The 15,353-nt window shown below is 40.5% G+C and overlaps 1 protein-coding gene across 1 annotated transcript in view; it reads left to right on the plus strand.

Moving 5' to 3' along the window:
* Positions 1-7,379, plus strand: part of ostf1 (osteoclast stimulating factor 1) — a 10,299-nt gene extending 2,920 nt beyond the window's left edge. The window contains exons 4-10 of the mRNA XM_035526707.1: positions 1-16; positions 567-620; positions 1,542-1,649; positions 2,531-2,580; positions 3,068-3,146; positions 5,753-5,851; positions 6,789-7,379. The exon at positions 1-16 is cut by the window's left edge and continues 48 nt beyond it. Coding sequence (XP_035382600.1) covers positions 1-16; positions 567-620; positions 1,542-1,649; positions 2,531-2,580; positions 3,068-3,146; positions 5,753-5,851; positions 6,789-6,847 — 465 coding nt within the window. The 3' untranslated portion in view covers positions 6,848-7,379. The remainder of the gene's footprint in view (positions 17-566; positions 621-1,541; positions 1,650-2,530; positions 2,581-3,067; positions 3,147-5,752; positions 5,852-6,788) is intronic.
* The last annotated feature ends 7,974 nt before the right edge of the window (positions 7,380-15,353 follow it).

Raw genomic sequence — 15,353 nt, forward strand, 5'->3', positions numbered from 1 at the left:
ATTCCTAGTAACTATGGTGAGTGAACGCACACACACAGACACACACACACACGCAGGTCCATAGACCATCACCACAGTGAGTGTTTTGGTGTAAACACACATAGTTTGACTTTGGTTAAAGAGCAGAAGAGGGTTTCCCAAACTTTCCTAACACTAGCTTGCTGTGTTAATGGACTGATGCAGGAAAGGTTAACTGTGTATCTACATCTATAATTTTCATAATAATATTTTCTGGTATAATAATGAGAAAATGTATGTAAATATATTTAAATCTGTGGTTTGGTTTTCTGCTGGTGGTGCTTTTCCAGCGCAGGTGCAGAGCTGGGGGTCAACAAAGAGCTACTATATAGTTCATAGTTTTGGAGATTAAAAAGGTTTTGGAACAAACACACATTTTTAATTACATCGTTCTTAAAGAAGTTCATAAGTTGCTAAGATGAATCATTATTGGGAAACACAGTTTCATTTTTGGTGTGTGTTTTTTCTGTTGCTGATGAAACCTTTTTCCTGTTCCACAGTGGTGTGTGTTTTTGCTGTTGCTGATGAAACTTTTTCCTGTTCAACAGTGGCTGAGCAAGCGGAGTCCATCGACAACCCCATGCATGAGGCAGCAAAGAGAGGTGCTGCCTACTTCACACTTTATCACCTCCAAATTAAGAGTACTTAAAGATGGTGTGAGGTGCTGCCTACTTCACACTTTATCACCTCCAAATTAAGAGTACTTAAAGATGGTGTGAGGTGCTGCCTACTTCACACTTTATCACCTCCAAATTAAGAGTACTTAAAGATGGTGTGAGGTGCTGCCTACTTCACACTTTATCACCTACAAATTAAGAGTACTTAAAGATGGTGTGAGGTGCTGCCTACTTCACACTTTATCACCTACATATTAAGAGTACTTAAAGATGGTGTGAGGTGCTGCCTACTTCACACTTTATCACCTACATATTAAGAGTACTTAAAGATGGTGTGAGGTGCTGCCTACTTCACACTTTATCACCTACAAATTTAGAGTACTTAAAGATGGTGTGAGGTGCTGCCTACTTCACACTTTATCACCTACAAATTAAGAGTACTTAAAGATGGTGTGAGGTGCTGCCTATTTCACAATCTTTTAGAAATTGACAAGCTCTTTTAGAATTTTTTTTTGTTTAGAAACTTTTTTAAAGGAACTAAAGGGCCTTTTATTCTTGTGTGAGCCATTTATTTATTTAGCAATCAGAAGTTCTTTAAGCAATTTATTTTTATAACACTTTCCTAAAACACCTTTACTTTCTAATAACTAACCCTATTGGTAAAGTATTCGGTCTGAGTTGGCCCTGAGCTCTGTAATAAAAACAAAAATCTGGTTCCAGCATACAGGTTTTCAAACCAGCAGGAGACGCCCTTGATATGACTAATTATCACAACTAATCACCTGGTGCAAGTAATCAACTGTTACAACTGTGCGTTTGTGTGTGTGTGTGTGTGTGTGTGTGTGTGTGTGTGTGTGTGTGTGTGTGTGTGTGGACGTGCGTGTGCATTCATATGTGCATATGCAGGTAATCTGAGCTGGCTGAGGGAGTGTCTGGACAATAAGGTTGGCATTAATGGTCTGGACAAGGCAGGAAATACAGCTCTGTACTGGGGTTGTCATGGAGGCCACAGAGGTGAGAGCATGAATATGCACATATGAACACACCCACACCTGTATAAAACATGATGAATATGCTTGCACACATGAACACACCCACACCTTTATAAAACATGATGAATATGCATGTGTAGCAGTTTTAACTCTTTAATAAATCGTCAATCACAGTTGATAAGGTTATTTGGGACACCACCCTGATTAGGAAAATTTTGTAATTTTAATTAATTTATTAATGATTAGTAATTTAGTCTCAGCTCATGAAAGTCACTAATTCATGACATGATTATTTCTTGTCTATCAAACATTACAATATCATTCAGGGGCTCACATACCTAATAACCAAGGCATTTTTACTGAATAATCAGAGAAAAGAAAAACACACAATAATCATTGACTAAGATTCGATTAATGACCAGGAGTGTCTAGTTCACTAGAATCAGTATAATAACAATCCAACAGTGCACACAGCCAGTGATGATGAAATCAAGATTCTAGGACCGAGGGATTGGAGCTGGCTCGGTTAGAGAGCCAGTATAACCAGGCTGGTAAGAGCTTTCTGCATTCCAGTCTGTGTGTTTTTGACACCTAAGAAGAGAGGAAGGGTATAAAAGCCAGGCCAGCATGGTGAGTTATCAGGATGTTTATGGTTTTGTTGCTCAGCATCAAGGAGCCAGAGGGGTCTTGGGTCCTGTCCATGGCCTTGGTGTGAAAGAAAGCCCACACTGACCAGATCAAAGTTTCATCAGAGGGACAATTTATATATCTTCACTACATATGAACACATCAACTCTCGTGGAAAACCTGATGAATGTGCATGCACATATGAACACACCCACACTATTAACCTGAGTCCGTTAACCTGTGTTTTTGTGATTGGGTGCACGTGTGTGTTTCTAGATGTGGTAGAGATGTTACTAATGCAGCCGAAATGTGAAATCAATCAGCAGGTGAGTCCACAAAAGAGTGAGTGATTTAGTTTAATCTGTGAAAGTCACTGAAAGAGCGCTGCATTAAGGTTTAAATGAGTAATCCTCATTAGGGACGTACGTATATATGCTTTTGGCCTATAGATGGCTTTGTATAGTTTGTAAGACTTTGTAAAGCTAATGTAGGTGTTATGGTTTATAACATTGTAACACTAATGTAGGTGTTATGGTCTGTAACACTGAAACACTAATGAAATTGTTATGGTCTGCAACACTGAAACACTAATGAAGGTGTTGTGGTCTGTAACACTGAAACACTAATGAAGGTGTTGTGGTCTGTAACACTGAAACACTAATGAAGGTGTTGTGGTCTGTAACACTGAAACACTAATGAAACTGTTGTGGTCTGCTACACTGAAACACTAATGAAACTGTTGTGGTCTGTAACACTGAAACACTAATGAAGGTGTTGTGGTCTGCAACACTGTAACACTTGTTTTTCCTCCAGAATAAACTGGGAGACACACCTCTGCATGCCGCTGCGTGGAAGGGCTATTCAGACATAGTGGAGATGCTTCTCAACAGGAGTAAGTAACAAGTGGCCAACTAACCCTCCCCACCATGTTACCTTCTCTACCTCTTTATGACTTCAGTTCATTTGGTTGAATTTATAAAGCACATTTAAAAACAATTACAGTTGACCAAAGTGCTGTACAACTAGACCATTTAAAGATTTATATACAAATAATAAAACCTTAAATTTAATCATAAAATGTACAGGAAGCCAGTGAAGGGCAGCCACCAATGTAGGGGAGATGTGTTTATGTTCACACTTATGAATTCACTATAGGGGAGATGTGTTCATGTTCACACTTATGAATTCACTGTAGGGGAGATGTGTTCATGTTCACACTTATTAATTCACTTATTAATTCACTATAGGGGAGATGTGTTCATGTTCACACTTATTAATTCACTATAGAGTACGTTCATGCTTGCGTGCATCTGTAATTCTGTACCCACTGTAAATGTGAGAAGGTAGTCTGCATAATACTGTCATACAGGTCATTGCAGTAGTCAAGTCGGGATGAAATAAAAGCATCTTTGACCCTCTGAAAATTGTTAAAACATAAAAAGGACTTAAACTGAGTGATTTAACTACCTAACTTTTCTGTTTATCCAATTTAAAATCACTATCTATTATCAATCCTAGATTTTTACAGTAGGTCTTCCAGTGAATGTAGAGCCATCGGATGGGCTTCACAGGCACTCCTAGGGCCAAAAATTAAAAGATAGATTTTTTTCATTAAAATTAAAAACAATTAAGGCCGTCCAAGGTTTTCCATTCTCAAGGAGGTCCAATAAATAAATAATTATTTTCTTTCAGCTCTAACATGAGGTACATAAGCAGAGGTCTCCAAATGAGAGCTGAGAATGCTATGGTCTGCTGAGTCAAAAGGTCTAAAAGCACAGGAATGGCAGAGTACCCAGAGTCAGTAGCTGATAATAAATCATTAAAAGAATTAGAAAGAGCAGATTCAGTACTGTGAGAAGCTTTAAAACCCAAATCACATACTTTGAAAAGACCATGTTTTTCTAAAAATGATTGTGTTTTGCATGTACAAGAATAGTTGGGCCAATAGACTCAAAAATCTCTGTAGAGAGAGCAAGGCAGGGCAACATCTGTGGGAGAAGCCGATAGGTTCAAATGACCAGTTATTTCGAGTTTGAGTACAAAAACATACCACTGAGTTCAGTACACTGATTTAAATTACCCATCTGATTAGATTTTCATACAACAATGTACCACAGATTATAGTAATGTCCTACTGATTAAATTATCATACAATAATGTCCCACTGATTAGCTTGTCATACAGTAATGTACTACTGATTACATAATCATACAGTAGTGTACCGCTGATTTAGATTAAATGTCCCACTGAATAGCTTGTCATACAGTAATGTACTACTAAAATAAGATAAGATTAGATTATCGTCCCACTGATTAGATTACCATTTAGAACTGGAATTGGACTCCCTGAAATAGCAAGATCACTGCATAGCAAACTTGGTAGGGTTTTTAGCTGCCGACTGCAAAATGCTGAAATTGTTTATGGTCAAAATAATCGTGGCTGTTTTATAACTGTTAGTTGTAGGGTACATGTGCTCCCTCCTCTCTAATAGAAGCGGTTAGGGTTGGGGTACATGTGCTCCCTCCTCTCTAATAGAAGCGGTTAGGGTTAGGGTACAGGTGCTCCCTCCTCTCTAATAGAAGCGGTTAGGGTTAGGGTACATGTGCTCCCTCCTCTCTAATAGAAGCGGTTAGGGTTGGGGTACATGTGCTCCCTACTCTCTAATAGAAGCGGTTAGGGTTGGGGTACATATGCGCCCTCCCCTCTAATAGAAGTGGTTAGGGTTGGGGTACATATGCTCCCTCCTCTCTAATAGAAGTGGTTAGGGTTGGGGTACATGTGCGCCCTCCCCTGTAATAGAAGTGGTTAGGGTTGGGGTACATGTGCGCCCTCCCCTCTAATAGAAGCGGTTAGGGTTAGGGTACATGTGCTCCCTCCTCTCTAATAGAAGTGGTTAGGGTTGGGGTACATGTGCGCCCTCCCCTGTAATAGAAGTGGTTAGGGTTGGGGTACATGTGCGCCCTCCCCTCTAATAGAAGTGGTTAGGGTTGGGGTACATGTGCTCCCTCCTCTCTAATAGAAGTGGTTAGGGTTAGGGTACATGTGCTCCATTGGTCAGGCATCTTTGGACACAAGAATGGGCAATATGCACAAATTGTTGTAAGCTTGAAGCTTTTTCTGAAAAATGTTTACATGAAGAGAAACCTCAAAATGGATCCAAAAATAGCAGCAGTGACAGCTTTGCTCACAGTATTGCTCACTTAGTTAATGTGAAACCACTATAGTTAGATTTTTCAACAAATATGTTTCTTATGAGATTATCCTTATTACATGTTGAGATGGAGTGGATTTTGTTACATGAATAAAAACCTACATTTAGAACAGTGTCAGATATGGTGTGAATGAACCTTTTGACCAAGAGCACTGTAACATATCTCCAGGACTGCCAGGACTGCCAGTGATGTTGTAGTGCTGGTGGTCTGTCTGTGTAGACAGCAAGACTTGCACATTTTAACCAATGCTGTGTGTGTGTGTGTGTGTGTGTGTGTGTGTGTATAGATGCCAGAACAGACATTCTAAACAATGAGAAGAAAACAGCACTGGAGATGGCCACTAATGCCCAGTGTGCATCTCTGCTGAAGAGAAAGCAGGGGGGTGGTAAGTCTTGAAAGCTCAACCATTTTAACCATTATCTCCAACCCTAACCCCTAACTTTAACCATTATCTCCAATGCTAACCCCTAACTTTAACCATTATCTCCAACACTAACCCCTAACTTTAACCATTATGTCCAACGCTAACCCCTAACTTTAACCATTATCTCCAACGCTAACCCCTAACTTTAACCATTATCCCCAACCCTATCATTAGTCTCTGCTTGAAAAGGAGTCAAGGGACTCTAATGTTCAATTTTTAACTTCTAAGTACTAGTTGTAACCTTCAGATATAGTCCGAACTGCAGATCTAGTTCTAATTCACAGATCTAGTCCTAACCTTCAGATCTAGTCCTAATCCCCAGATCTAGTCCTAACCCTTAGATCTAGTCCTAATCCTCAGATCTAGTCCTAGACCTCAACCCTACATATAATCCTCAGATCCAGTCTTAACCGTCAGATGTAGTCCTAATCCCCAGATCTACTACTAACCCTCAGATCTTGTAATCCTCAGATCTAGTCCCAATCCGCAGATCTAGTCCCAATCCGCAGATCTAGTCCCAATCCGCAGATCTAGTCCTAACCCGCAACATAATGATGGTCTGAGTTGAATACAGTGATGCCACATAACAATTGAAAATAATGTGGAATACTGATTCCAGAACATTCATAATTAATTCTAATCATGTTCGTGAGTACTTTTAGTATTTTAAACTTAAATTATCACAGTACAAATTACACTTTATTTTAAGTTGATGTACAGATGTAGAATTACACTCTGTTTTAGGATGATGTAGAGATGTAGAATTACACACTCTGTTTAATTAAGAGTTTGGTCTGTGTTATTCCAGAGATATCACACACACAGTAATGCAAAGAGGTAGATGATAACTGTGTGTGTGTGTGTGTGTGTGTGTGTGTGTGTGTGTCTGTTATTCCAGTGAAAACACGCACACACAGTAATGCAGAGGAGTATTTGGATGATGAAGACTCTGACTGAATGATGAAGAGGAGGGGTTTAGAGCATTCCGTAAATAATTACTATCCATACATGTGAATGAGCTTGTATGTTCAACTGATTGAAACTCATGGAGGGTAACTGCCTGCTTTGTGTAAAGGTCTTAAAGCCTTATAAATATAATTACTGCACTGGTTGAGCGAAGAGACAGGGTTGTCTCTGCTTATGATGGACTTTCAGTGAAATCTCATTGGTGTCGCGTAGATCATAACCCTAGCCTTAACATTACCAGCATGCACCGCTGTGGGAGTATCTGAGTCTCTTACTGCCCTGTAATTTTCAACCAGAACCAAATATTCATATAGTAAATTAATTTCCCATGAACTCTAGTTGCGTTACCTAGGTTAGGGTTGCCAAAAAAAGTTAGGTTGGGCGGTAACAGCTGGAGCTCCCCCTGGTGGCTCTGAGCGAGTAGGTGTATGGGTGATTTATTTGTACTTCCTGAAAGGCTTCTGTGTTGCATGTTTGGTTAGGGGGGAAGCAAATATGCAATTAAATCTGGTAATAATGTGTTCTTGCAATGTTTTTATTTACGCTGCTCGCCTCATAGCAGTGGTGTAGTTTATGTAATAGGGTTAGGGTTAGGGTATATGCTGTACACCCAATAAGGAATTCTTCATATACCATTTAAAAATGTTTTCCATATACCCACTTAAAATGCACAAGAACACATAACAGCTTTGTGAAAGCTTTCACTTCAGCAATTGTGTTTAGCAAATGCTGGGTATTTTTGCAGGGGAAGATATTTGCAGTCACTTGAACTAGCAACAGGATTTAGCAGACACTTTTGTCCAAAGCAACTTAGTTATGACTGAGTACAACTTGCTACATACAAAGAAAGAAAAAGGGAGACACATTGTAGGGAATGCTAACAATCCTTTAATCTTTAATTCCTCAGAATTACACCTACAATGCCAGATCCCTCCACCCGGGGCAAAAACCACCTTGTGTGCCAGTCAAAGAGGAAAAGCCCCAGTCTACCCACGTTTTTGCAACAGGGTTAATTCCTCAGCTGGAATCAAGTTTACTTGTCTGCCAAAGGTCACTGCTAGTGTCTTCCGATATTTTATGATCTGTAGTAGCCAGGGCAACTACTCCTGAATACAGGGGCCCAGATGATGGTGTACACTATCATCACTGTAGTGTTTATACCCTTTAAACGAATGCAGCATTGCTCATGACACAACTTTCATTGTCCACATAACTGTCATTTCTCAGATGTAACAAACGCCAGCTAAATGATAAATGCTCAGATGACTTGTTCATAGCACGAAGTCCGAGGGATCGACAGTGACGATCAGTTGTTTGGGTAGCAGGTTGTAAAATACCCCATTAAGGTTGTGTCATCAGTTGGTTCTTTCAGCAAACAGTCAACACCACCTATGACCAGGAAGTGACCATCTCCCCACGCATACGACAATGGATGGTTCAACAAAGCCTATAAAAAGAACGAGAGAGAAAAGGGGAACCAAGAAAAAGGAATACACATACATTTTATATATATATATATATATATATATATATATATATATATATATATATATATATATACACACACACACACACACACACATCATAAAAGGTTGTATATAGTCAGGCAGAAAAGGCAATATCTGGATCACAGATTACGAGCTGATAGTTTCGTTTCCACTTACTCCCACAGAATTAATAGCCCCTGAAACAGGACCTTCAAGTTCAAGTTCGGTTTATTCGTCACACACAGTCATACACAGTATAACTCGCAGTGAAATGGTGGAGAGTGCTCTGTCCAAACTGAGGAAAAGAAAATGGGTGCATAGAGAAAAATATATATATGCAGATAAATATATATATTCTATGTATGTACAAAATATATTAATGTATGTACAATATATGTATATTATAATTATATACACAATGTACAATGTATATGGTTGGGTATATATGTACACAATCTACAGAATGTACAGTGCAGGTGTAATATGGTTGGGTATATATGTACACAATCTACAGAATGTACAGATCCATTTTGAAATAATAACATCTACATTTGTTGTGTAACAAGGTAATTGAGTATAAATCTATATATACAGATGTACAGATATACAGTTATGTTACATGGTGGTCCCCACAGTTTATCAGTTTCCCTGATTCAGGGTCCGAATGGCCTGTGGGAAGAAGCTACTCTTCAGCCTCTCTGTCTTGGTCTTCAGGGAGCGAAAGCACCTCCCTGACCTCAACAGAGAGAAGAGTCTATTGTTGGGATGGGTGGGGTCCTTCACAATTTTCCTGGCCTTGGTCTGGCACCGCTTGTAGTAGATGGTCTGCAGGTCAGGAAGTTCTGTGTGAGTGATGCGCTCTGCTGAACGCACTACCCTTTGGAGTGCTTGTCTGTCCTGCTTGGTGCTATTCCCAAACCAGACTGATGTTCCCCGTGAGGATGCTCTCGATAGTGCAGGTGTAGAAGTTCCGCAGTACTGAAATCTCTTAGGCGTCTGAGGTGGTAAAGACGCTGACGAGCCTTCTTTGCCAGGGAGTTGGTATGGTGGGACCAGGACAGGTCCTGCGAGAGGTGAACTCCAAGGTACCTGAAACTATCTACTCTCTCCACTGTGGTTCCACTGATCCTCACAGGTTGGTAGTGCTGCTCCTGCTTCTTGCTGCAATCCACGATCAGATCCTTTGTCTTACTGACGTTTAGGAGGAGATTATTTTCCTGGCACCAGTTTTCCAGGTGTTTAATCTCCTCCAGGTAGGCCCTCTCGTCGTTGTCCGAGATCAGACCCATGACAACGGTGTCGTCAGCAAACTTGACAATGATGTTGGAGCTGGAAGTGGCTGTGCAGTCGTAGGTGTACAGTGAGTAGAGCAGGCTTTGAGTACCCTCCTGCAGATACCGTCTGGTCCAGCCGCCTTCCTGGTATTCACCCTTTTAAACACTCTCCTCACGTCACTCTCCGTTAGCATTAGCGCTGCTAGATGTAGCCTCGAAGCGAGCAAAGAATGTATTCAGCTCGTTCGCCAGAGACTCATCCCCACTCATCAGCCCAGAGGGTGGGCTCCTGTAGTCCGTGATCATCCGTAGTCCCTGCCACAGGGATCTAGAGCCACTCTGCTGGAACTGTGTCTCTAGTTTCTTCCCGTAGCGCCGCTTCGCCTCCCTCACCGCCCTGCGCACTCCGTATGCTGCGGACTTGTACTCGTCCATGTTCCCGCTGATGATCCCCGCATTGTAGGCAGCAGTTCGAGAGTTCAGAGCCTCGCGGATGGTTCTGTCCACCCAGGGCTTCTGGTTGGAAAACTTCTTGATGGTGATTCTTGGGATCGTGTCGTCCACCAGTTTCCCAATAAATCCTACTACTGCCTCCGTAAACTCGCTGACATCATCAGTGCTGCGCCGGAACATGTTCCAGTCCGCGTCATCCAGAGCGTCCTGCAGAGCGGCCACCGATTGGTCTGTCCAGCGCGCGACCTCCCTCTGAACCGGAGCTTCCAGTTTCAGCCTTTGTTTATATTTTGGTAGGAGGAAGATGGCGGTGTGGTCCGACTTACCAAACGGTGGATGAGCTAGTGCCTTGTAGCTGTCCTTGTATGGGGTGTAGCAGTGGTCTAGTGTCCTATTTCTGTGTGTTTAATTGTGCTTTCCTTAATAGTTGTACCATGTTTTGGGGCAACATCATACCTATACATGAGAGTCGGAACCTCTTGAATTAAATCTTCATCACAGCTCAGTCCTAACACTTGTGATAAAATCATTCTGTAATCATATCCTCATAGATGTAATAACTAAGGGCTATTAATTGAATAAGCAGAGATAAGAAAAACATTCTCTACAAACACTAAGATTCTACCAATGACCAAGAGGAGTATTGAGTTTACTAGTATCACTGTAATAACAATCATAACAATGCAACTAAGCCAGAATTAACAAATGATTTATACACACACGCACTAATTCACTGCCTGTTCTAATCGGGGGGGCCTTAATATTTTTTAACATCTTTTTCACGACTAACATGTATCCATTAAGGCATTTCATCTGTTGCCACACAATGCTTCACCTGGTTTCCTAGGGAGCCAAAGTTTGATTAGCGCCTCGTCTGCAGGTATGTTGGGGTGAGTTGGTTGACCTGTGGGAGGTGGAAGAGAGGCAGCTACATTAGCTTGTCTGCTGCTGATTTGTTGATCTGAGTGGCTGTGTACTCTGTCACAATCGTGTCCATGTTGACATCAATCTTTGGGCCTGGTTTTCCTCTGACCCACGGTGTTGAGAACGGGCACACCATCAAATTTTCAAAAGGAGACAATTTTGTTGTTGCATTCAGTCATTTGCATATCATGCTGCACTGCTGCTTCTCTGTTGCATTGCTTTAGTTAATCTGATATTAATATTATCAATCAATCATCAATAGTGTCTGCTGTTAATATTATCAAACCTCCCCTTTTGTGCAACATGAAAATGTCACACAAGAAATGATAAAAGATTTAGGTAATGCAATGCAGCCGTCAGGTCAGGTAAGAATGCCATCAGTACCTCAAGTGCAGTTATTTGCAACATCAAGTCAACATCTGCTTGTTCACTACTTTCTTGTATTATGGCGACGTCGGTCCAGCACGGGTCAGTGGCTACAGTATGTGATAGGAAGGTGTCAGTACAGTCCGATGGACCGCTCTATGGCCTCACTGTCCCCTCTTTTGGCTCAAGTTTGTCTACTTCATCAGCCAATAAATTCCTAGTGGCCTCCTGACTAGACCCTGGGGACTCGTGTCTTTTAGTTTTTACTATAACCAATTTTGTTGGCAGATTACACGCATACAAAAGATCAGAAATAAGTTTGTAATGGGCATTGTGCTCATCATCAGCTGTGTGAAAGCCTCTTCGCGACCAAATTCAACCAACGACATTTGCAACACCAAATGTGTAGCAACTATCTGTATAGATTGTTAGTGGGTGATCTGTGTACACAGAACATGCTCTAATTAAACTGACGAGTGCCATCTGCTTGTGCTGAATTTTAGGGAAGTGCCTGGGCTTCTAAAAATAATGTCAAACAGCATAACCACAAAGAAAAAACATTGCCTGGTTTAAAACAGGAACCATCAACACTTTGTCCAATAATTCTAAAGATCAAGATCAAATCTGCTTGCAGATTCTTCCACAACTTCTCTTGAACAGTCATATGTTTCAGCTAAGAACTCAGGCAAGGATAGCATTTGATGTAAGTATTATGCTGTTGACTGAGGCTTTAATAGTTAAATTGCTTGTGCATGTCAAAATATTTTTATAGCCTCTTTGCCTTTGTGCCATCATGTGCTGTGTTGATAATATATTGAGAATCACTAACACCTGATGTGAAGTATAGAAAGTTAAGGATGTGATAAAACAGTTGTTTCTGCATCCGTGATCGTAATAGCTGCTGCTGCCACAGCTCATAGTCAGGCAATTAAGCCTCGCACTACCGCATCTAAGGTTTTGGACAGGTATGCCACAGGACATCAATCTTTGGGCCTGATTTTTCTCTGACCCACGGTGTCGAGAACGGGCGCCACATCAAAATTTCAAAAGGAGACAATTTTGTTGTGTTCAGAGTCATTTGCATCTCACACTGCATTGCTGCTTCTCTGTTGCATTGCTTTAGTTAATCTGTTATTAATATTATCAATCAATCATCAACAGTGTCTGCTGTTAATATTATGAAAAAAACCCTTTTGTGCAACACTTGGACAGATTACAAGCAGCTGATGTGTTTTTGGAAACAAAATTGGCACCCACTTACTCCCACAGAATTAATAGCACCTGAAACAGGACCTTCATTGATTGCTGCTAGTTGATGAACAAGTTGCTCTAGCATCAACCAAAAACTAAATTTACGACCATCTACACATAACTCTAGTAGTCTGTTTTACTGTAACAAATGTCATTGTTTCTGAAAACATACTCGTTGAGTTTTGGGGTGCATTCTGCAGACAGGCCTAGTCGCTGTTTAATCTCCAGACAGTGGGCTCTCCAGTATTTGTTATAGGTCCCTCATTTTTCACCCTCCTTAGTTTGTGCATTTGACTTTTATTTAGAGTCGTTGGACATCTTTTTATCTACAATTCCTAACCCAGTGCCTATCTTCTACTAATTTCTGTGTGTTTAATTGTGCTTTCCTTAATAGTTGTACCATGTTTTGGGGCAACATCATACCTATACATGAGAGTCGCAACCTCTTGAATTAAATCTTCATCACAGCTCAGTCCTAACACTTGTGATAAAATCATTCTGTAATCAGGTCCTGATAGTTGTGAAGTGTGTCGGCAAAATGATACGGTTGTTTTACTGACGTTAAGCTTGAAACAATTTGCTTGATGACATTAATATCAGGAGCAGATAATTTTACAGTAGTTCCTGAAAGAGAAAAGGTGCATCTACATTGCAGTTTTCATATCGGTCGCTGTCATCTGAACACCAACCCTAGAGTCAGGTTAACCCTCTCCCTAACCCTAGAGTCAGGTTAACCCCCACACTAATCGTAGAGTCAGGTTAATCCCACCCTAACCCTAAGTGCTATGCTATGTTCTGAGGTACTTTTGCCTGGGGGTGGGGGTGGTTAGGGTTAGGGTTACGTTCCTGGAGCTTGTCAAGCACAGGATAGAGGGGTTCCTGGCATTGTACCTATGAGAGCACAACCTGGTGCTAATTAAAATGCATACTCCACAATAAATTTAGTATAACACTGTAACGGTTTTAACACTTTTAATAAATTGTCACTTACAGTTGATAAGGTTAATTGGAGCACCATTCTGATTAACAGGAAACATTTATTAATTTTAATTAATTTATAAATGATTAATAATTCAGTCTCCACTCATGGAAATTGCGAGGTCAATGCATGATTATTTCTTGTCTACCAAACATTATAATGTCACTCTTGACTCATAGACATAATAACTAAGGGATATTAATTGAATAAGCAGAGATAAGAAAAACATTCACTACAATCACTAAGATTCTACCAAGAGGAGTATTGAGTTTACTAGTAGCACTGTAATAACAATCATAACAATGCAACCAAGCCAGAATTAACACAAATGATTCATGGTGGATAAAAGTAGCAAACTTGGCTAATAAAGAAGAAAGAAACAAAAAGGAAAAGAAATTGAACATTTACACATTTTACTATGTGTAATAACCACAGCCCTCAGTACTGCACTCTACAAAACATTTACATTTATGGCATTGAGCACTTTTATCCACTTTTAAGCATCTTACAATTATCACTAATGCAATTCAAGCAACTGAGGGTTAAATGGAGGCCTTGCTCATCCAAACCCTCCAATTCCAATGTATCAGCTGGACATCCATGATGTGAGTCTGCTGTTCCACCACATCCCAATAGTGTCTGTTGGACTGAGATCTGAGGAGGACATTTGAGTACAGGGAACTCACTCTAATGTTCAAGAAGCAGTCTGAGATGATTTGCGCTTTATGACACGGTGCTTTATTCTACTGGAAGAATCCATGAGTGGACGGTACACTGTGGTCATAAAGGGATGGACATGGTCAGCAGCAATACTCAGGTAGGCTGTGGTGTTTAAAGGATGCTTAATTGGTATTAAGGGGCCCAAAGTGTGCCAAGAAAATATCCCCCACACCATTACACCACCACTACCAGCCTGAACTGTTGATAGGGCAGGAAGGATCCATGCTTTTATGTTTCAACTGTTGCTCACTGGATCATTTCTCTTCTTCTGACCATTCTCTGTAAAGCCTGGAGATGGTTGAAAATCCCAGTAGATCAGCAGTTTCTGAAATACACAGACCAGCCTGTCTAACACAAATAAACATGCCATGTTCAAAGACACTTAAATCACTTTTCTTCCCCATTCTGATGCTCAGTTTGAACTTCATGTCATGTGTACATGCCCAAATGTATTGATTTGCTGTCATCTGATTGGCTAATTAGATATTTGCATTAATGAGCAGTTGATCAGGTGTGCCTAATGTAGTGGCTGGTGAGTGTATATTGACAGAATTACATTTAAATTTACATTTACATTTATGGCATTTAGCAGACGCACTTATCCAGAGCGACTTACAAAAGTGCTTTGTCATTTCCTCAGAATATATCCTTGAACAGTACAGTAGGTTAGAGTCCAACATAGCAATGAACTAGAATACTGTATAAGTACAGGAATCAATGCTGATGCCTAGAAATACAAAATACATTAGGTCTATCTTAAATAATGATAAGTGCAATAAACAATAAGTGCTAGAGTTTGTTACACAACATAATAAACAATACCCTACAATAAGTCCTAATTTACTCAGTCAATATGGGAACAGGGTCAGTTGTCCTTTCAATATTCTGGAAATAGATGGGTCTTCAGTCTGCGTTTGAAGACTGCAAGGGACTCTGCTGTCCTCACAGCAAGTGGGAGTTCATTCCACCATCTTGGAGCCAGGACAGAAAATAGTCTCACTGCTTGTCGTCCATGAGTCCTGAAGCAAGGTATTTCAAGCGGA

The sequence above is a fragment of the Electrophorus electricus genome, chromosome 5 (assembly GCF_013358815.1).
Source record: "Electrophorus electricus isolate fEleEle1 chromosome 5, fEleEle1.pri, whole genome shotgun sequence".
NCBI lineage: Eukaryota > Metazoa > Chordata > Actinopteri > Gymnotiformes > Gymnotidae > Electrophorus > Electrophorus electricus.